Raw genomic sequence first — 18742 nt, 5'->3', positions numbered from 1 at the left:
CTGCTCCTTCTGTCTGGGAGCCTCTTCCAAGCTCCTTGTTGGCCCTGCTTTGGGAAAAAGCGCCTGAGGGTCTCCTGATTCTGCCCTTTCCTTGGGCTCTGGTGGCTTTGGAGGTGTTCCCTCCCTCTCCAGGTATCCCAGTGCTGCCCAGCAGCTCCTCCAGACAATTCCTGCGGCATCTTCACCTCCCCAGCAGCACAGACTGCAGTTGCTCAATCCATTGGGATCACTCATCCTGGGCCCTGGCTCATTCCCTGTGGATGGGCAGGACCGGTGGGTGTTCCTCCTGAGTTCCCACAGTTGGTCAAACAGCTGGGAAAAAAAGGAGCGTTTTTAGGAATTGCTGCTGCTGCTGTTGGGCGTTCCAGGTTTTCCTGGTGGTTTTTCCTGGTCCTTCTTCTGCTGGAACCTCGGACCTGCAGCTTCCCGAGGTCCCCCAAGCCCTTTCCCTCTCCCTCCTCTCCCAGGTACGACACACCAGCGTCTTCCAAGAAGAAGGTGCGGCCCAAGGACCGCAACAAGCTCTCCACGGAGGAGCGCCGGAAGCTCTTCGAGCAGGAGGTGGCCCAGAGGGAGGCCCAGAAACAGCAGCAGCAGCTCCAAAACCTGGGAATGGCGTCCCCGCTGCCCTACGACTCCATGGGCTACGGGACCCCCCACCACAGCTTCCTGGGGTACCCGCCCGGCTACCCCATGCAGGCCTACGTGGACCCCAGCAACCCCAACGCGGGCAAGGTGCTGCTGCCCACGCCGTCGCTGGACTCGCTGTGCTCCCCGGCGGGCTACGAGCCCTCGCAGGCGCTGGCGGAGCCGGCGCTGGGCGCGGCGCAGGCGGTGCCGGTGGTGCAGCACGTGGGCGGCGCGGTGGAGGTGCCCCCGCCGCAGTACGTGGCGCCGGCCGACGCCGTGGTGCACCAGGAGCCCGGCGTGGCCGTGCTGCCCGTGCCGGCGCCGGGGGCCGCGGTGCAGGGCCAGGGCTACGGCGTGTGGGACTCGGGCCAGCAGGCGGTGGCCGTGCAGCAGCCCTACTCGCCCGCCCAGTCCCAGCCCGCCATCTACTACCAGGGCCAGGCCTGCCAGACCGTCTACGGCGTCACCTCGCCCTACTCGCAGACCACCCCGCCCATCGTCCAGGTGAGCTCCCTGCGGGGTTAACTCGCTCTTCACAACTTCCCCTAATGGTGCAGCGTCCACTCGGCTCTGCTCCAGGAGCTTCCCACTAAAAAGTAGGAGAAAAGCACCTTTTGGGTGTATTTTCTGTCTACAAACGCTGTAAATTATGGAATCGTGGAATCATGGAATGGTTTGGGTTGGAAGGACCTTAAGGATCATTCAGCCCCACCCCCTGCAGTGGGCAGGGACACCTCTCACTGTCCCAGGATGCTCCAGGAGAGAACCCTGTCCAGCCTGACCTTGGACACTTCCAGGGATGGGGAATACTGGACAAATCCAGGGATGGGGAATACTGGACACATCCAGGGATGGGGAACATTGGATACCTACAGGATGGGGGATATTGAACATCTCCAGGGGATATTGGACACCTTCAGCGATGATGATCCCATAGTTGTTGGGGCCAAGCAGGAATTTGCAGCTTCCAGAAATATTTTATACCCTCTATTTTATATTTTATAACCTCTATTTTATATTTTATAACCTGTTTATAAAAGTGATATTGGTTTTTTGGCTGTTGAAGGGCTTATTTTTGGGAAGAGCTTCCACTGCCACTGAGTAAAGCAGGAAAAGGTGGAGGTGTGAACGCAGCTTCCACTGGCTTTTGGAAGCAGGTCTGTAGCAACCAGCTTAAAGCAAACAAAATTATAAGGATAATACTGGGAAGGAATTCTTGGCTGTGAGGATGGACAGGGGCTGGATTTCCCAGAGGAGCTGTGGCTGCCCCATCCCTGGAAGTGTCCAAGGCCAGGTTGGAGCAGCCTGGGACGGTGGAGCTGCTCTGTGTCATCCAGTGAAGGGTTTTTTTGGGAGAGCCAGCTGATGGTTGCCTGTGCTCCATTGCAGAGTTATGCCCAGCCGGGTCTGCAGTACATCCAGGGCCAGCAGATCTACACAGCCCATCCCCAGGGAGTCATTGTCCAGCCCCCCACGGCCGTGACCACCATCGTGGCGGCCGGGCAGCCCCAGCCCATCCAGCAGGTGAGCACTGGCGATTCCCAGGGGACAAAGAGCTGTTCTCCCGTGGGATACAGAGCTGTCAGGACCCCTCTGACCTCTCTCATGACCCCTCACATCCTTCTCCTCCCCCCTTCTGTCCTGCTCCTGTTTGCAGCCGGAGCTCGTGGTGACCAACAACCTCCTGGACCTGCCTCCACCTTCCCCTCCCAAGCCCAAGACCATCGTCCTCCCTCCCAACTGGAAAACGGCCCGAGATCCCGAGGGGAAGATCTACTACTACCACGTGGTGACCAGGTGAGTGTGGGGATCCCTGACCCCCGTCCCCACATTCCACATCTGCAGGGATTTTAAATCCCTCCCGGGATGGGGAGGCCACCACTGCCCTGGGACAACCCCGTCCACCAGGAGTTTTTCCCCATGTCCAATCTAAACCACCCCTGGCACGACTTGAGACCGTTCTCTCTTGTCCTGTCGCTTGTTTTTTGGGAGAAAACCCCAACCCCCACCTCTGGAGCAGGAAATACAACTTTCCCAATGTTTTCCCCACACCTTTGGTATTCATTTTGGAAGTTACCAAGTCTTTGGATCAATCCCTCTGAACTTATCTAAAATTATAAGGAATTTTATCTTTTTAAAAGGATTTTTTAGATTCCCAGCTCCATTGGAGGTGTGTGTGGAGACCCACCTCACTAGAGGGATAAGCTGGAATATTTTCTTCCATGTCTGGAGTGTTCTGATGCTGGTTCTTGTTGCCACACATTCCTCTGCATCCGTGAATCCTTTTCCAACTCCCCTCTGGATCTCTGACACACCACCAGCAGAGCGGGAGGCCTTCAAACACCCACAGTAACAAACACTCCAGCAGGAATTAGTGATTTGTCCATGGCTTGGAAGTCTTGGGATGAGATGAGGAGACCCAGTGGAGCTTTGCTGCTCCCGTGGCCGTACCTTCCCCAGGGTGTTCCCACCTTTCCGTGCCGGGAATTGCATCCTGGTGATGAACATCCCTTGATCCCACAGTGTCACCAGCGATAGGAAACGGTGCAAATTCCCTTGTTTAAGTTCTTCCTGCTGGGTTTTAACCTTCTCCAACTTGGAAACCTTCAAACTCCTCGTGAAGAGCGAGGCGAGGCTGAGATCTCCCACGGGGGTGGGGTCCAGGTGTCCCACTCGGTGGGACAATCGAGGAGCAGGTCCCAGGTACTTCAGGGGGGTGACAGCGGTCTCTGTGTGTCCTCCTTCCTCCAGACAAACCCAGTGGGATCCCCCGACGTGGGACAGCCCCGGGGACGACGCCAGCCTGGAGCACGAGGCCGAGATGGACCTCGGGACCCCCACGTACGACGAGAACCCCATGAAGGTGAGGGAGACACTTCCCTGGGGATGGACCACAGGGTGGGGGGTCCATGGGGATTTGGGGGGTGACAGGGACAGGAGTGACCTCAGATCTCTCATAGTGGCTCTGCTCTCAGTGCTCGGCTCTCCTGGTGGGCACCAGAATTCCCTGTGGGATGTTCTTCCCTGGATTCCAACCCTGGGGGATGTTCTTCCCTGGATTCCAGCCCTGTGGGATGTTCTTCCCTGGATTCCAACCCTGTGGGATGTTCTTCCCTGGATTCCAACCCTGTGGGATGTTCTTCCCTGGTTTCCAGCCCTGTGGGGAGCTGACCCCATCCCCCAAAAAAGGGGAATGAGAGAGAATAACACTGAAAGAGGAAAAACTAAGGGTGTAGCTTAGAAGCCTTTTTGATACCTGATTCCCTAAAAAGCAGAGATCTATGGAAAGAAAGGAATAATTCTCTCGCTGCTCCGGTGCTCCCACAGCTGGGAGGGATTTTCCTGGAGGTGCTGTCCATCCTGGCACAGCCAGGAACATCCCACTGGCCTCTGGTTGCCTTTCCATGTGCTGCCAGGATGCCAAGGGTTAATCCCATTCCCGGAATGCCTCCGAGTGCTTCCTGGCGAGTTCACTCCAAGGAAATTACTGGCAAATATTTGTCTCCCTGTAAAACAGTTAATTAGCAAATGAGCCCAGACCTGGAATTTGCTGCTCAGCCAAGGGGTTGTTGTTTCCAGAAGAGCCTTTCCAAGGGTTTTTATCCCTGGATCAGTGTCACACATCGTACCCTGTGCCATTCCCTGCGGGTCTGGGATCTTTTGTTTCTTGGGATTGCAAATGTTGTAGAAGGATACTGGGATTTCTCAAGGAAACGTTAATTTTAGGCTTTGGGTGAGGTTTTGTCAAGCTGGAATAGCTGGAAAACACATCCCTGCGGAGGGATGAGCTGGAGCTGAGTGGTGTGGAGCAGCCTGGGGATATTTGGGAACATCCCTGTGGTGAGAACAAGGTGCTGAGGAGAAGGTTGGGATCTTCTGAGCAAGGAAATAGAGCTGTGCTGCTGCTTTCCAGCCTGGCAGTCATTTCCATAGGGAATTTTGAGGGTCTTGGGGCTCCCTGTGAGCGAGGAAAGGTGCTTCCATAAATATGGCTTTGATCCCATAAATGGTGGCTTTTGTCTGTAAATTGGGGTAAAAAGGAGCTGAGGACTGGGGTGATGATCCAAGGGCTTCACTTTGGGATAGACATGACTTGGCTGCTCCTTCCAGGTTTTGCTGCTCACTCAAGCCCCAAAATCCCAATTTTTAGGTGCGGGAATTCCCTAAATCCATCAATCCCTCCTTCCTAAAGGTGACCTCCTGGTGAGGTGATTCCTACTCCTTCCAGAGCTTTAAATCCTTTTTCTTCTGGGCCAGGAGAGCCAGAAGGTCGGGTTTTTCCTGACATTGAATTCCCATGGTCATAGCTCCCGCCTCCCACCACATTCCTTGGATTTTTTTGCCCTCCTCCCCACCCCACACCTTTTCCAAGAGGGATTAAACCCACCGGCATCGTGGCTCCAGCCAACAGCTGCTGCTGCTATTCCTGGGGTTCCCTTTCCGTGGGGGATGGTTTTGATGGAAAGGCACAAGAGGTGTGGGAAGCCCCCAGCACCATTTCCCTTGAAAGCACATCTTAAATCCCGTTTTTCCCCTTGGAAAAGGGGGTTTGTGAGGGAGCAGCCCGGTGGAGTGCTGGGAAATGCTGGCACTGACACCAGGCTGGATCCAGAGGTTTTCCATCCTTTTGGCCTGGATGTGTGGCAGGATGTGTTTGCGTCCCTGCTGGTTGGTTCTCCATGGAAAGGTCGGTGTCAGTGGAGCAGATCCCGGTTGCTGGAAGAGACAATCCCAGTCGGGCTCCTCCAGAATTCCCCACGTATTTGGCTTCTTGATCCCATTCCTGGTTTTCCCCCAAGAGCATCTTTGTGGCTTTTCTATCCCTGTCTCCTCCAGAGGCTGATGAATCAGGACACCACATTTTGGATGTGTTAGTTTTCCTATTGGGCAGCACAGCTTTGGATTATGGGAATACTTTGGAAGGGCAGCAGAGAAAGCCCTTGTTAAGAAGGTTTTATTATTAAAGTAAAGGTGAATTTCGGCCTAAAATTAGGAGAAATTCCCTAAGGAAAAATTGGTGCCTTTGCATGAGGAGGAGCTTGGAAAGGGAGTTTCTGTTTCTCCTCCTCATCTTTCCCTGCAGATTTTGGCACAGATTTTTCCCCTCATCCCACATGGAGAAGGTGCAGAAAGGTTTAGAGAGTGGAGAAGGTTTTGGGGGAGGAGAAGGATTTGGGGCTGGAGAAAGGTTTGGGGATGGAGAACGGGATGGAGAAGGATTTGGGGATGGAAAAGAACTTGGGGATGGGGAAGGATTTGAAGCTGGAGAAGGGGGTGGTGAAGGGTTTGGGGATGAAGGTTCTGGTGATGGAGAAGGGTTTAATGGAGAAGGGATTGGGGATGGAGAAGGGTTTGGTCATGGAGAAGGATTTGGGGGTGGAAAAAAGGGTTTGGGGATGGAAGGGTTTAATGGAGAGGGGTTTGAGGATGGAAAAGGATTTGGGGGTGGAGAAGAGTTTGTTGGGGGAGAAAGGTTTGGTGGAGAAGGGACTGGTGATGGAGAAGGACCTGGTGGTGAACAGTTGATGGGAGAGAGGGATTTGATGGTGGAGAAGGTTGTGATGATGGAGAAGGATTTGGAGTTGAGGAGGATTTGAAGGTGGAGAAGGGATTGGTGATGGAGAAAGGTTTAATGGAGGAGGATTTGGGGGTGGAGAAGAGTTTGATGGAGAAGGATTTGGGGATGAAGGAGGTGCTGGTGATGGAGAGGGATGTGGGGGTGGAGAAGGGTTTGTCGATGGAGCGTTGCAGGGTTTGGTGCCGCCGCCGTGCCGGAGCCGCTCCGGGATCCATCCGGGATCCATCTGCTCCCCATTCCCGGCCCTTTGAAGTGGCAGCGGAGCCCCGGGCAGGGACTGCAGAGCTTTGATGTCCCTCGGCCATAAAACGGCCCCGGAAAGGTTGATTTACATCCCACGTCCCTCTGCTCCCGGGATTTTGCAGCTCCTCCCTCCAGCCAGGCACGTTTTTAGGGATTGAAAGGAATGGGATGGCTCCTGCTTTTTTCAGTGTTAAATACTTCTAAAATAATCGGGATTTTTTTAATTAAAACAACTGCCAGAACATCATCAAAGAGCAGAGGGAGAAGGGAAACCTCCCCTGGCTTCCCAAGTCCTTTTGCTCCCATCCTTAAAATCCCAGTTGTGGTGACCTGCAGTTCCCAAAGCTCTCCCAGGAAATGGTGCTGGTGGAGAGACGCTGCTTTTCCCTTCCCTGGCTCTGAGGATGTCACAGAGCTTGGGATGGGCTCGTGTGGGAGGTGGGTGTGGAGCACCAGGGATGAGCTCTGTTAGCACAGGCAGCACAGTAAATCAGGGATCAGCACGCAGGGAAGCAGCCAGGAATTCCTAGAAAATCCACTTTATCCTGGCTGTAGCTGGAGATAATCCCTGTGAATGCTTGTGGAGGGTCCCAGCCCTTGCAGGGAATTCCTGAAGGAAACCACCCCCCCCCAGTGCAGGACTTGCTCCCACTCTGGATCAGCCCAGCTCCCCCAGGACCTGCTCCTGTGCTTTTTCCAGGTTTTTTTCCGAGGAAAACAAGAGCAAGGAGTGGTCCTGAGGGCTGTGCTCCCAGCCCAGGAGTGTGACTGGGAATTGTGCCAGGATTGGGGTGGGAAATGTGTCAGGACCGAGCTGGGGAGTGCCAGGATCAGGGGTGGGAAACGCTGGGACTGGGCTGGGGTCATGCTGGGATCAGACTGGGAATTGTGCCTGGATTGGGGTGAGGAGGGTGCTGGAATAGGGATGGGGAGCTCATCAGGAGTGGGCTGGGAGATGCCTGGTTTGGGGTGTGGAGCTGCCAGGATTGGGCTGGGAAGCTCACCAGGAATGGGCTGGGAAATGTGCCTGGATCAGGCTGGGAAATGTGCTGGCACTGGGCTGGGAAAGGGTTGGGAATGGCCTGGGGAGAGTGCTGAGCCTGGCCTGGGAAGGATATTGGGAATGGCCTGGGGAGAGTGCTGAGCCTGGCCTGGGAAGGATATTGGGAATGGCCTGGGGAGAGTGCTGAGCCTGGCCTGGGAAGGATATTGGGAATGAGTTGGGGGGCACTCAGGGATCAGGCTGGGAAGCTCACTGGGACTGCCAGGATCAGACTGGGAAGAGACCAGCACTGGGCTGGGAAGCTCAGTGGGACCAGGCTGGGAAGTGCCTGGATTGGGCTGGAGAGCTGCATCAGGCTGGGAAAGTCACTGGGAATGGACTGGGAAGTGTGCAGGGAATGGTCTGGGAAGCACACACTGGGAACGGGGTGGGAAGCACACACTGGGAAGGGACTGGGAAGCACACACTGGGAACGGGCTGGAAGCACACACTGGGAATGGCTGGGAAGCACACACTGGGAATGGCTGGGAAGCACTGGGAATGGGTTGGGAAGCACACACTGGGAATGGGCTGGGAAGCACACACTGGGAACGGGGTGGGAAGCACACACTGGGAATGGCTGGGAAGCACACACTGGGAAGGGACTGGGAAGCACACACTGGGAACGGGCTGGAAGCACCCACTGGGAATGGGGTGGGAAGCACACACTGGGAACAGGCTGGGAAGCGCCCACTGGCCACTGGGCTGTGGGATGGGATGGGCAGTTCCCAAGGTGGGAAGAGGGCCTGGGAAGCGCTGCCATCACTCCATTCCCCTTTCCCAGTCTTCCAAGAAGCCCAAGACAGCGGAAGCCGACACGTCCAGCGAGCTGGCCAAGAAGAGCAAGGAGGTGTTCCGGAAGGAGGTGGGTGCTCCCGGGGCATTGGGATGGGGGGAGTGGGGAGCTGATCCCACCCTGTACCCGCAGATGTCCCAGGGCAGTGGGATTGGGTTGGGATGGGCTGGGATGGAGGGAGTGGGGAGCTGATCCTGCCGTGTGCCCGCAGATGTCCCAGGGCAGTGGGATTGGGTTGGGATGGGCTGGGATGGAGGGAGCAGGGAGCTGATCCCACTGTGTGTCCACAGATGTCCCAGGGCAGTGGGATTGGGTTGGGATGGGCTGGGATGGAGGGAGCAGGGAGCTGATCCCACCCTGTGCCCGCAGATGTCCCAGTTCATCGTGCAGTGCCTGAACCCCTATCGCAAACCCGACTGCAAGGTGGGCAGGATCACCACCACCGAGGACTTCAAACACCTCGCACGCAAGGTGGGACACGGGAATGGGGGACAGGGGGACATGGGAATGGGGGAACATGGGAATGGGGGTGGATGTGGGGACAGGGCGGGTACAGGGTCACAGGAACATGGGAAAAGGGGATACAGGGACACAGGGACATGGGGAGTAAAGGGACATGGGATGTGGGGACATGGGGACACTGGGACACGGGGTACAGGGATATGGGGACATGGAAGTACAGGGACTGGGGATGTGGGGACATGGGGACACAGGAATAAAGGGATATGGGGACACAGGGATATAGGGACACAGGAATATAGGGACACAGGGATATAGGGACACAGGGATATAGGGACACAGAGGGTGCAGGGGGGGTTGTGTCACCCCATCCATTGGATCCACCTGGAGGAAAAGGGAAGGAAAGGAGCAATGGGGAGGGGAATAACAGGGAGTACTTGGGGAACATCAGGAAATATTAGAGGAATATTTGGGGAAAAATATCAAAATAGTTTGGGGAATGATAGGAAGTATTTTAGGAAAAATAGCAAATATTTGGGAAACAATAGGAAAATGGTTTGGGGAATAGCTCAGGAATAATAGGAAATATTTGAGGAATAACAGCGAAATGGTTTGAGGAATAGATGGGAAATAATAAGGAATATTTGGGGAATAACAGCAAATTATTGGGAGAATAATGGCAAATATTGGGGGAATGTTTGGAAAGTAATAGAAAAGTTGTTTGGGGAATAAGGGGGAATATTTGGGGAATATTTGGGGAATAATGGGGAATATTTGAACAATGTTGGGGGAATAATAGGGAAATAGCTTAAGGAATATCTGGGAAATAATAGCAAGTATAGCAAATTATTGAGGGAATAACAGGAAATATTTGGAAAGTAATAGAAAAGTAATTTGGTCAGTAATAGGAAATATCTGGGGAATAATGGGGAATATTTGGGGAATGTTTAGGGAATAAGAAATATTTGGCAATAATAGGAAAATAGCTTAGGGAATATTTGGAAATAACAGCAAATATTTTTTGAAAAATAACGAATTGGGGGAATAATAGAAAATATGTGGGAATAATGGGGAATATTTGAGGAATAAGGGGAATATTGGGAGGATTTTTGGAGGAATAATAAAGAAATAGGGAATATCTGGGAAATAATAACAAATATTGGGGGAATAATATCAGATCTTTAGGGAATATTTAGGGAATATCAGACAGTTAATTAGGGGAATAACGGGAAATATTTGGGGAACAATCACCAATTGGAGTGGTTGGGGAATAACAGGAAATATTTGGGCAATAATAGGAAACAGCTGGGGGATGTTTGGGAAATAAAATAGCAAATTAATTGGGGGAATAATAGGGAATATTTTGGGAATAATAGGGAATGTTTGGAGGATTTTTGGGGGAATAATAGAAAATTAACTTAGGGAATATCTGGGAAATAATTGCAAGTATTGGGAGAATAATATCAAATGTCTAGGGAGTATTGGGGGAATAGTAGACAATTAGGGGAATAATAGGAACTATTTGGGGAATAATCACCACTTGGAGTGGTTGGGATAACGGGACATATTTGGGCAATAATAGGAAAACAGCTGGGGATGTTTGGAAAATCATAACAGAGCTTGGGGAACAACAGCAACTGTTTAGGGATTAACAGCAAATTAATTGGGGGAATAATGGGGAATATTGGGGGAATAATGGAGAGTGTTTGGGGAATAATGGGGAATGTTTGGGAAAATAGTAGGGAAATAGGGAGTATCTGGGAAATAATAGAAAGGGGGAATAATATCAGGTATTTAGGGAATATTGGGGGAATAATACACAATTAATTGAGGGAATAGTAGGAAGTATTTGAGGAATATTTGGGAAGTAACAGAAAAGTGATTTGGGGAATAATAGGAAATATTTGGGGAATAATAACCAATATTTGGGGAGTGGTTGAGAAATAATAGGAAATAGTTGTGCAGTAACGGAAAAATAGCTTGGGGAATGTTTGGAAAATAATAGCAAATATTGGAGGAACAACAGTAAATATTTAGGGAATGTTTAGGGAATTAAAGCAAATTAATTGGGGGGATAATGGGGAATATATGGGGAATGTTTGGGGAAATAACAGAAAATATTTGGGGAAAACCAGCAAAATTGGTTGGGGAATATTTGGAAAATAATAGCAAATATTTTGGAAATGATATCAAAGACTTAGGGAACATTTGGGAAATAAGAGCAAATTATTTGGGGCAATAGTAGGAAATATTGGGAATATTTGGAGAATGTTTGAGGGAATAATAGGAAATTAACTTAGGGAGTATTTGGGGAATGATAGACAATGGATTGGGGGAATAATGTCAAATATCTAGGGAATATTGGGGGAATAATAGGCAATTAATTAGGGGAATAACAGGAAATATTTGGGGAATATTTGGGGAATAAAAATATTTGGGCAATGATTGATAGAAAAAGAGCTTTGGGAATATTTGGAAGTAACAGGAAATATTTGTGGGGGGAAAAATAGGAAATTAATTGGGGGAGTAATGGGAAATATTTGGGGAATGTTTCTTTGGGGAATGTTTGGGGATGTTTCTTTGGGGGATGTTTGGGGATGTTTATTTGGGGAATAACAGGAAGGATTTGGGCAATAACAGAGGGGAGTGGTTGGAAGTAACAGGAGTTCCTTAGGGAATTACGGCCCCGTAGCCTGTGGAACGGCCAGGCCGGGCTCAGTGGGAATTCCAGGCCTGACCCGACATTCCCACATTTCCAGCTGACCCACGGGGTGATGAACAAGGAGCTCAAGTACTGCAAGAACCCCGAGGACCTGGAGTGCAACGAGAACGTCAAACACAAAACCAAGGAGTACATCAAGAAGTACATGCAGAAATTCGGGATCCTCTACAAGCCCAAAGAGGACACGGAGCTGGAATAGCACCTGGAATCCCCCCCTCCCCAGCCGCTTCCCCCCGGGATTGGGCGTTTGGAACCCCCACCCTGGAGGTTTTATTTTCACCACGAGGTTTTTTTTTTTAAAGGAGAAGCAGCACCCTCGGTGCCGCGGCCCGGCCGGGCTTTGCCGATCCCGGTTTTCCGGAGCCAGGCCCTGCCGATCCCGGTTTTCCCGAGCCAGGCCCAGCCAGGCCGGGCTTTTCCGGCACCGCTGCCGAGCTCTGTATTATATTTTAACGTGTATGTGAATATATTGATAACAATTCGCTTCCCGCCCCCCCACCGTCGCTTTTAGCCCCGAACTTGCCGATCCCTCCCACGGGGAACACTTTGCCAGGAATGTTTTGGGGTTATTCCCACATTTCCTTTTTTTTTTTTTTTTTTTCCTTGTTTTTCCCCTCGGTCCTGCGAGGTTCCCTGTGTTCCCCCCCCTGTAAATAACCGCGGATTTCTGGCCATGTGGATAAGATTGATTTTACTGCTTCGAGCATTTTACTTTCTCCAATTTTTACGGAACTTTTTTTGTAAAAAACCAAAAAGGCAAAAAAAGAGAAAAAAATAAAAAATCCAAAGAAAAACGAGCCCCCCCCAAAAAAATCCCAGTCGACGCCGGGCACGGGCGGGAGGGAATTCCCCCCCGTGACCCTCAGTATTCCCGGGAATCCTTGGGGAGTGGGAAAGGGGGGGGGTTGGGGTGACCCAGGAGCATTTTGGGGTTAAAAAGGCCCTTTTCTGTCACAGGTGCCACCTGATTTGGGCCCGTGGGGGATGGGGGGGATATGGGGACACCCGAGATGTCCTGGGGACGTGGGGGACCCACGGACACCTGAGGGGACACATCCCAAGGACATGGATGGGGGCACCCCGGGATGCCTGGACCGGGATACAGGTCCTGGGGACACTGGGACACCTGAGGGGACATCCCAGGGCCACGTGGCTGGAAGGACACGGGGACAGCCAAGGCCACACAGCCCAGGCACACACGGACACCTCGGGAATGACAGCAGGGATCTGGGGAAGAAAAGCTCCAGAACCGGAGGAATAAAGGGAGGAATAACGGGAAATATTTGGGGGATAATGGGAAGTAACTGGGGAGGAAGCGAAAAATGGTTTGGGGAATAACAGGGAATATTCAGGGGGAAAGCAGCAAATGTTTGGGGAATAATAACAAAGTTGGTTAGGGAAGAGGGGGGGAATGACAGCCAGGATTTGGGGAATGCCTGGGAATGACAGGAAGTACTTGGGGAATATTAGGACAAGAATAGGAAAATAGGTTAGGGAGTATTTAGGATTAATAGGGAATATTTGGGGAAGAATAGGAAGTGTTTGGGGAATATTTGTGGGATAATAATAAGTCTTTGGGGAATATTTGGGAAATAACAGGAGGTATTTGGGGAATAATGGCAAAATAGTTTGGGAAATAACAGGAAATATTTCGGGAATAATAGGAAAATAGCTTAGGAGATATTTTGTAAATACTGGGAGAACAATGCCAAATATTTAGGGAATAACAGCAAATTGGTTGGGGGAATAATATTTGGGAAGTAACAGACAAGTTGTTTGGGGAATAATATGAAATATTTGGGCAATAATTAGAAAATAACTTGGGGAATGTTTGGAAAATAATAGCAGATTTTGGGGAATGATTCCAAATGTTTAAGGAAAAATAGCAGAATAATAGCAGATTAATTGGGGGAATAATAGGGAATTTTTAGGCAATAATAGGAAAGTAGCTTTGGGAATATCTAGGAAATAATAGCAAATGTTGGGGGAAAATACCAAATATTTAAGGAATATTGGGGGAATAATAGCAAATTAATAGAGGGAATAACAGGAAATATTTGGAAAGTAATAGAAAAGTGATATGGGGAATATTTGGGGGATGTTTAGGGAATAAGAAGAAATATTTGAGCAATAATAGGAAAATAGCTTAGGGAATATTTGGAAATAACAGCAAATATTTGGGGGAAAATAGCAAATGAATTGGAATAATAGGAAATATTTGGGGAATAATAGGAAATATTTGGGGAATAATGGGGAATATTTGGGGAATAATGGGGAATATTGGGAGGATTTTTTGAGGAATAATAAATAGCTTAGGGAATATCTTGGAAATAATAGCAAATTTTTAAATAATAGAAATAATAGCAAATCTTTAGGGAATAATAGACAATTAATTAGGGGAATAACTGGAAATACTTGAGGAGAATTTGGGAAGGAATAGACAAGCCATTTGGGCAATAATAGGAAATACTTGGGGAATAATAACCAGTATTTGGGGAGTGGTTGAGAAATAACAGGAAAGGTTTGGGCAATAATGGGAAAATAGGTTGGGGATGTTTGGGAAATAATTGCAAATATTGGGGGAACAACAGCAAATATTTAGGGAATATTTAGGGAATAATAGGAAATTAATTGGGTCAATAGTGGGGAATACTGGGGAGAATAATGGGGATTATTTGGGGAATGTTTAGGGAATAACAGGAAGTATTTGGGGACTAATGGGGATTATTTGGGGAATAATAGGGAATGTTTGGGGAATAAGAGAAAATTGCCTTAGGGAATATCTGGGGAATAATAGCAAGTATTGGGGGAATAACATCAAATATCTAGGGAATATTGGGGGAATAATAGGCAATTGATTAGGGGAATAATAGGAAATATTTGGGGAATATTGGGAATATTAACCAATTGGAGTGGCTGGGGAATAACAGGAAAGATCTGGGCAATGATAGGAAACAGCTCGGGGATGTTTGGAAAATAATAACAGAGCTTGGGGAACAACAGCAACTGTTCAGGGACATTCAGGGATTAATGGGAAATTAATTGGGGGAATATTGGGGGAATAATGGGGAATACTGGGGGAATAATGGGGAATATTGGGGGAATGGTGCCTGAGGGGATAAATCCGGTGACGTGTGTGGGGACACAGAGGTGTGCAAGGACAGAGCCCAGGGACAGAAGGACTCCTGAGGGGACACATCCTGGGGACACCCAGACACCCCAGGACACCCATCCCGGGGACACAAACCTGGGGGGACATGGACACGTGGGGACACAGCCCTGGGACACCCAGGGACACCCAGGGACACAAATCCTGGTGGCATAGGGACACCCAAGGGGCTCATCCTACAGACACAGGGACAGCTGGGGACATTTGGGACACATGAAGGGACACATCCCAGGGACACGGGCTTGTGTGGACACACAGACACATGGAGACACCCATCCTGGTGGACACAGGGACACCCCAGGGGACACTTCCCGAGGACATGCATTTCCATGGACACACAAACACCCGAGGACACAAATCCTGGTGGCCCCCAAGTGACAATTTAATGCCCCCACCCAGGACCAGCCCCATTCCCGCATCCCCCCCTTCCACCCCACACCGAGGCCACCAAACGCCCCCCATCCCACCCCCAGAATCCCTATAAAAGTACAAAAAAACCCCTGAACCCCCCCGGAATCCACCTGGCGGCGGCCCCGGCGGTGTCACACGGCGGAGGTGACATCGCCCGCTGTCCCCGCGGTGCCCCCGCAGCCGCCCAGCTCCAGCAGCCGCTCCCGCTCCTCCTGCCGCCGAGGGGGCACCTGGAGCGAGGGGGGACCCTCGGGGGGGGCTGCGGGAAAGGGGGGTGTCAGCATCCCGGAATTCCACACGGCAGCCGGGAGAGAGATCCACGCGGATAGGAGGGCCCTGACCCCATCCAGGTGCTCCCCGATCCCATTAGGAGGCTTCCCAGCCCCATTCAGGGGGTCCCCGACCCCTCTGGGGTCTCCCTGACCCCATCCAGGTGCTCCCTGATCCCATGTGGGTGCTCTCCAGCCCCATCCAGGTGAATCCCATGGTAGGGATGCTCCAGAACCCCTCTGGGTGTTCCCTGGGATTCGGGTGTCCCCCCAAATCCACGTGGGTGCTCCCCGGGATACAGGTACACCCCAAAACCCCCGTGGGTGCTCCCCGGGCCGTGTTGTCCCCCCAGACCCATCTGGGTGTTCCCTGGGCTGGGCTGTCCCCCCAAACCTCCGTGTGCTCCCCCAGAGCACCCCGACCCCCAAATCCCGATGTCCCCCAAATCCAGACATTCCCTGACCATCGCCCCCCAAACCTGCAGATGCATCCCCCAAATTCCCGTGTGCCCCCCCAACCCTGCCCCCCCCCCACAGGGCTGGGTGTCCCCCAAAACCTTGAGTGCCCCCAACCAGTGCCATCACCCCTGACCCCACATGGGGCTGGCTGTCCCCACAAACCTGCAGGTGTCCCTCCCCCCATAAATTCTCAGGTGCCCCCCAAACCCTGCCCCCCACCCAGGGCTGCGTGTCCCCCCAAATTCCCACCGTGCTGGGGGGGCTCCTGCGGGCCGGGGGTGTCCAGGAAGACCCCGCTGTCCCCCCGGAGCTTCTCCCCATCCGGCGACATTCCCGCATCGCCCGCGTCCCGCGCCTTGTCCAGCTGCCGCTTCTTCCTGCAGGTGTCCCAGCTTGGGAAGGGGGGGGACACACGGGGGAGGGGTCACTGGGGGTCCCCAAATCCGCGTGTTCCCCCCCCGGGACCCCCAAAACTCACCACTTGAAGGCCACGTAGGCGATGAGCCCCACGACGACGGCGGCCAGGAGGGCACAGTACAGCGGGATGGAGGCTCCGGGGGGCGGCTCGGGGGGGTCCCCCGGCACCGGGGGGGTCACACGGGGGGTCCCCCACACCGAGGGAGTCCCCCCGGGAACCGGCACAGCGGCCACGTCTGTGGGGACCGGGAGGGGCGACCCCAAAGGTTAAAGGAGGTTTGGGAGTTATCTGGACGTGCCTCAGTTTCCCTCCGGAGGGGAATGGGGGGGACCTGATCTTGGGATCATCCCCAGAGCCACGTGGGGAAACGGCCATAAAAAGGGGGGGGAGGAGGTAAAAAAAGGGAAAGTGAGGCATAAAAAAGGGAATGAGGGAAAAAAAGGGGAAACTGAGGTACAGAAAGGGGAAATTGGGTAAAAAAGGGGAAACTGAGGCACAAAAGGGAAACTGAGGCACAAGAAGGGGATTGAGGTAAAGAAAGGGGAACCAGGAAAAAAAGGGAATGAGGGAAAAGAAGGGGAAATTGAGGCACAGAAAGCGGGAAATTGGGTAAAAAGGGGGAAACTGAGGCACAAAAAGAGGGAATGAGGTAAAAACAGGGGAAACTGAGGCACGATATTGGGAAATTGGGACACGACGTGAGGAAATGAAGGAACTACCTGAGGAAAAGGAGGTCACAACGTGGGGAAACCGAGGAACAAAATGGGGAAACTGAGGCACGATAAAGAAATTAAGGAATTACACGGGGAAACTGAGGCACAAGAGGGAGTTCTCCAGGAGGAACTGCTGAACTGTGCAGGGAAACTGAGGCAGAAAATGGGGAATACAGGCACAAAAAGGGGAAACTGAGGCGCAGAATAAGGAAATTGGGGAAATTAAGGAACTTTGTGGGGAAACTGAGGCACAATGTGGAGAAACTGAGGCAGAAAGAGGGGAAATGAAGGGACTACATGGGGAAACTGAGGCACAAAACGAGGAAACTGAGGCACAACGTGGGGAAATTAAGGAATGAGCAGAAGAAACTGAAAGGTAAGATGGGGAAACTGAGGCACAACAAGGGAAAACTGAGGCTTAATAAGATGAAATGGAGGCAGGAAACAGGGAAAGTGAGGCATGACAGGAGGAAACCGAGGCAGGACATGAAAAAATGAAGGAATTACGTGGAGAAATTGAGGCACAAAAAGGGGAAACTGAGGCACAACATGAAGAAACTGGAGAAAATGAAGGGAAACTGGGAAAATGGAGGCACAAAGTGGGAAAATTGAGGCACAAAGTGGGAAAACTGAGGCACAATGTGGAGAATCTGAGGCACGACATGTCAAAATGAAGGAACTACCCGGAGAAACTGAGGCAGAACGTGGGGAAATTGAGGCAGGACATGAGAAACTTTGGGAATTACACGGAGAAATGGAAGCACAGCGTGGGGAGACTGAGGTAAAAAATGGGGAAACTGAGGCACAAAATGGGGAAACTGAGGCAGGACATGAGAAAATTAGGGAACTACATGGAGAAATGGAAACGCAAGTGGGGAAACTGAGGCACAGCACAAGGAAATTGAGGATAATGTGGAGAAACTGAGGCACAATGTGGGGGAACTGAGGCATGAGGAAATTAAGGGATGACATGAGGAAACTGAAGTAGGACATGGGGAAATTGAGGCAGGACAAGGGGAAACCAAGGCACGACGTGAGGGAACTGAAGAGCTATGTGGGGAAAGTGAGGCACGACGTGAGGAGATTAAGGAATGACACGGGGAAACTGAGGCACGACATGGGGGAAACTGAGGCACAATAGGGAGGAACTGAAGAACTTCGTGGGGAAACTGAGGCACGATAAGGGGAAACCTCTGCCCAGCCCCCCTCAAACCTTCCTGCCCCTCCCACCCTCACACCCCCCACCCGGGGTGTCCCCGGTGCCACTCACGGCTGCAGGGGGGGCAGGGTGGGCACGGCTCCTCCGGCTCCTCCTCCGCGGGGCTCCGGGCTGTGGGAGAGGTTTCTGGGGGTGTTTTAGGAGCAGTTTTGCGGGGGGGGGGAGGGTTTAGGGAGGTTTTTGGGGTACTCACTGTGCGCGTCATCAGGGTCACACGGCTGGGGGACACCGGGGGGACACGGGGGGCACCCCCCGCCCCACCCGGGCACCTGCGGGCACAGAGAGGGTCCTGCCTCAGTTTCCCCTTAATTTGCTCCAGGATCCCCCCAATTCTCACTGTGACCCCCCCTCTAAAACATGGAAAGGGGAGTTTGAGAGCCTGGGATAGGGGGTTATTGGGGAGGGGGATGGGGAGTGCTCGAGGGTTAAAATAGAAAGAGTGGGAGGAGGGATTGAGGAATGACAAAAATAAATAAAAACAAAGGAGAAATAAAGGAAAATAAATAAAAGTGAAAAATCAAATGAAAAGAGAAAAAAGAAAAGGAAGTAAAGAGTAAATAAAAATGAGTGTGAGAAAGACACTGACAGGGAAAGAAGTTAAAAGAAATAAAGGG

At 51.7% G+C, this 18742-nt stretch overlaps 2 protein-coding genes across 2 annotated transcripts in view; one reads left to right on the top strand and one right to left on the bottom strand.

Annotated features, from left to right (window-relative positions):
• The window catches only part of SETD2 (SET domain containing 2, histone lysine methyltransferase), a 50010-nt gene extending 37721 nt beyond the window's left edge, over positions 1-12289 (top strand). Inside the window, exons 15-21 of the mRNA XM_050307859.1 lie at positions 468-1134; positions 2020-2154; positions 2288-2427; positions 3382-3493; positions 8278-8358; positions 8659-8760; positions 11508-12289. Coding sequence (XP_050163816.1) covers positions 468-1134; positions 2020-2154; positions 2288-2427; positions 3382-3493; positions 8278-8358; positions 8659-8760; positions 11508-11669 — 1399 coding nt within the window. The 3' untranslated portion in view covers positions 11670-12289. The remainder of the gene's footprint in view (positions 1-467; positions 1135-2019; positions 2155-2287; positions 2428-3381; positions 3494-8277; positions 8359-8658; positions 8761-11507) is intronic.
• A 2880-nt stretch (positions 12290-15169) lies between these two features.
• LOC126651273 (death domain-containing membrane protein NRADD-like) lies at positions 15170-18333 on the bottom strand. Its single transcript, XM_050337024.1, has 4 exons — positions 18180-18333; positions 16257-16431; positions 16028-16170; positions 15170-15309 (listed from the first exon to the last, which is right to left on the bottom strand). The coding sequence occupies exons 1-4, from the start codon at positions 18331-18333 to the stop codon at positions 15182-15184; spliced, it is 600 nt and encodes a 199-aa protein (XP_050192981.1). The 3' UTR covers positions 15170-15181.
• Between the last annotated feature and the right edge of the window lie 409 nt (positions 18334-18742).

Source organism: Myiozetetes cayanensis, unplaced genomic scaffold, assembly GCF_022539395.1.
Source record: "Myiozetetes cayanensis isolate MyiCay16 unplaced genomic scaffold, myiCay2020 scf1, whole genome shotgun sequence".
NCBI classification, from domain to species: domain Eukaryota; kingdom Metazoa; phylum Chordata; class Aves; order Passeriformes; family Tyrannidae; genus Myiozetetes; species Myiozetetes cayanensis.
This window is presented reverse-complemented; position numbering and strand designations above follow the sequence as displayed.

Bases quoted from the DNA above. Each gene is read 5' to 3' on its own strand.
- LOC126651273 (XM_050337024.1), bottom strand. From the start codon at position 18,333: ATGACGCGCACAGTGAGTACCCCAAAAACCTCCCTAAACCCTCCCCCC. The intron at 16,171-16,256 runs GTGAGTTTTGGG...CCCCTTCCCAAG, and splicing joins GCCTACGTGGCCTTCAAGTG to CTGGGACACCTGCAGGAAGA. The intron at 15,310-16,027 runs GTGGGAATTTGG...CCTTTCCCGCAG, and splicing joins GCAGGAGCCCCCCCAGCACG to CCCCCCCCGAGGGTCCCCCC.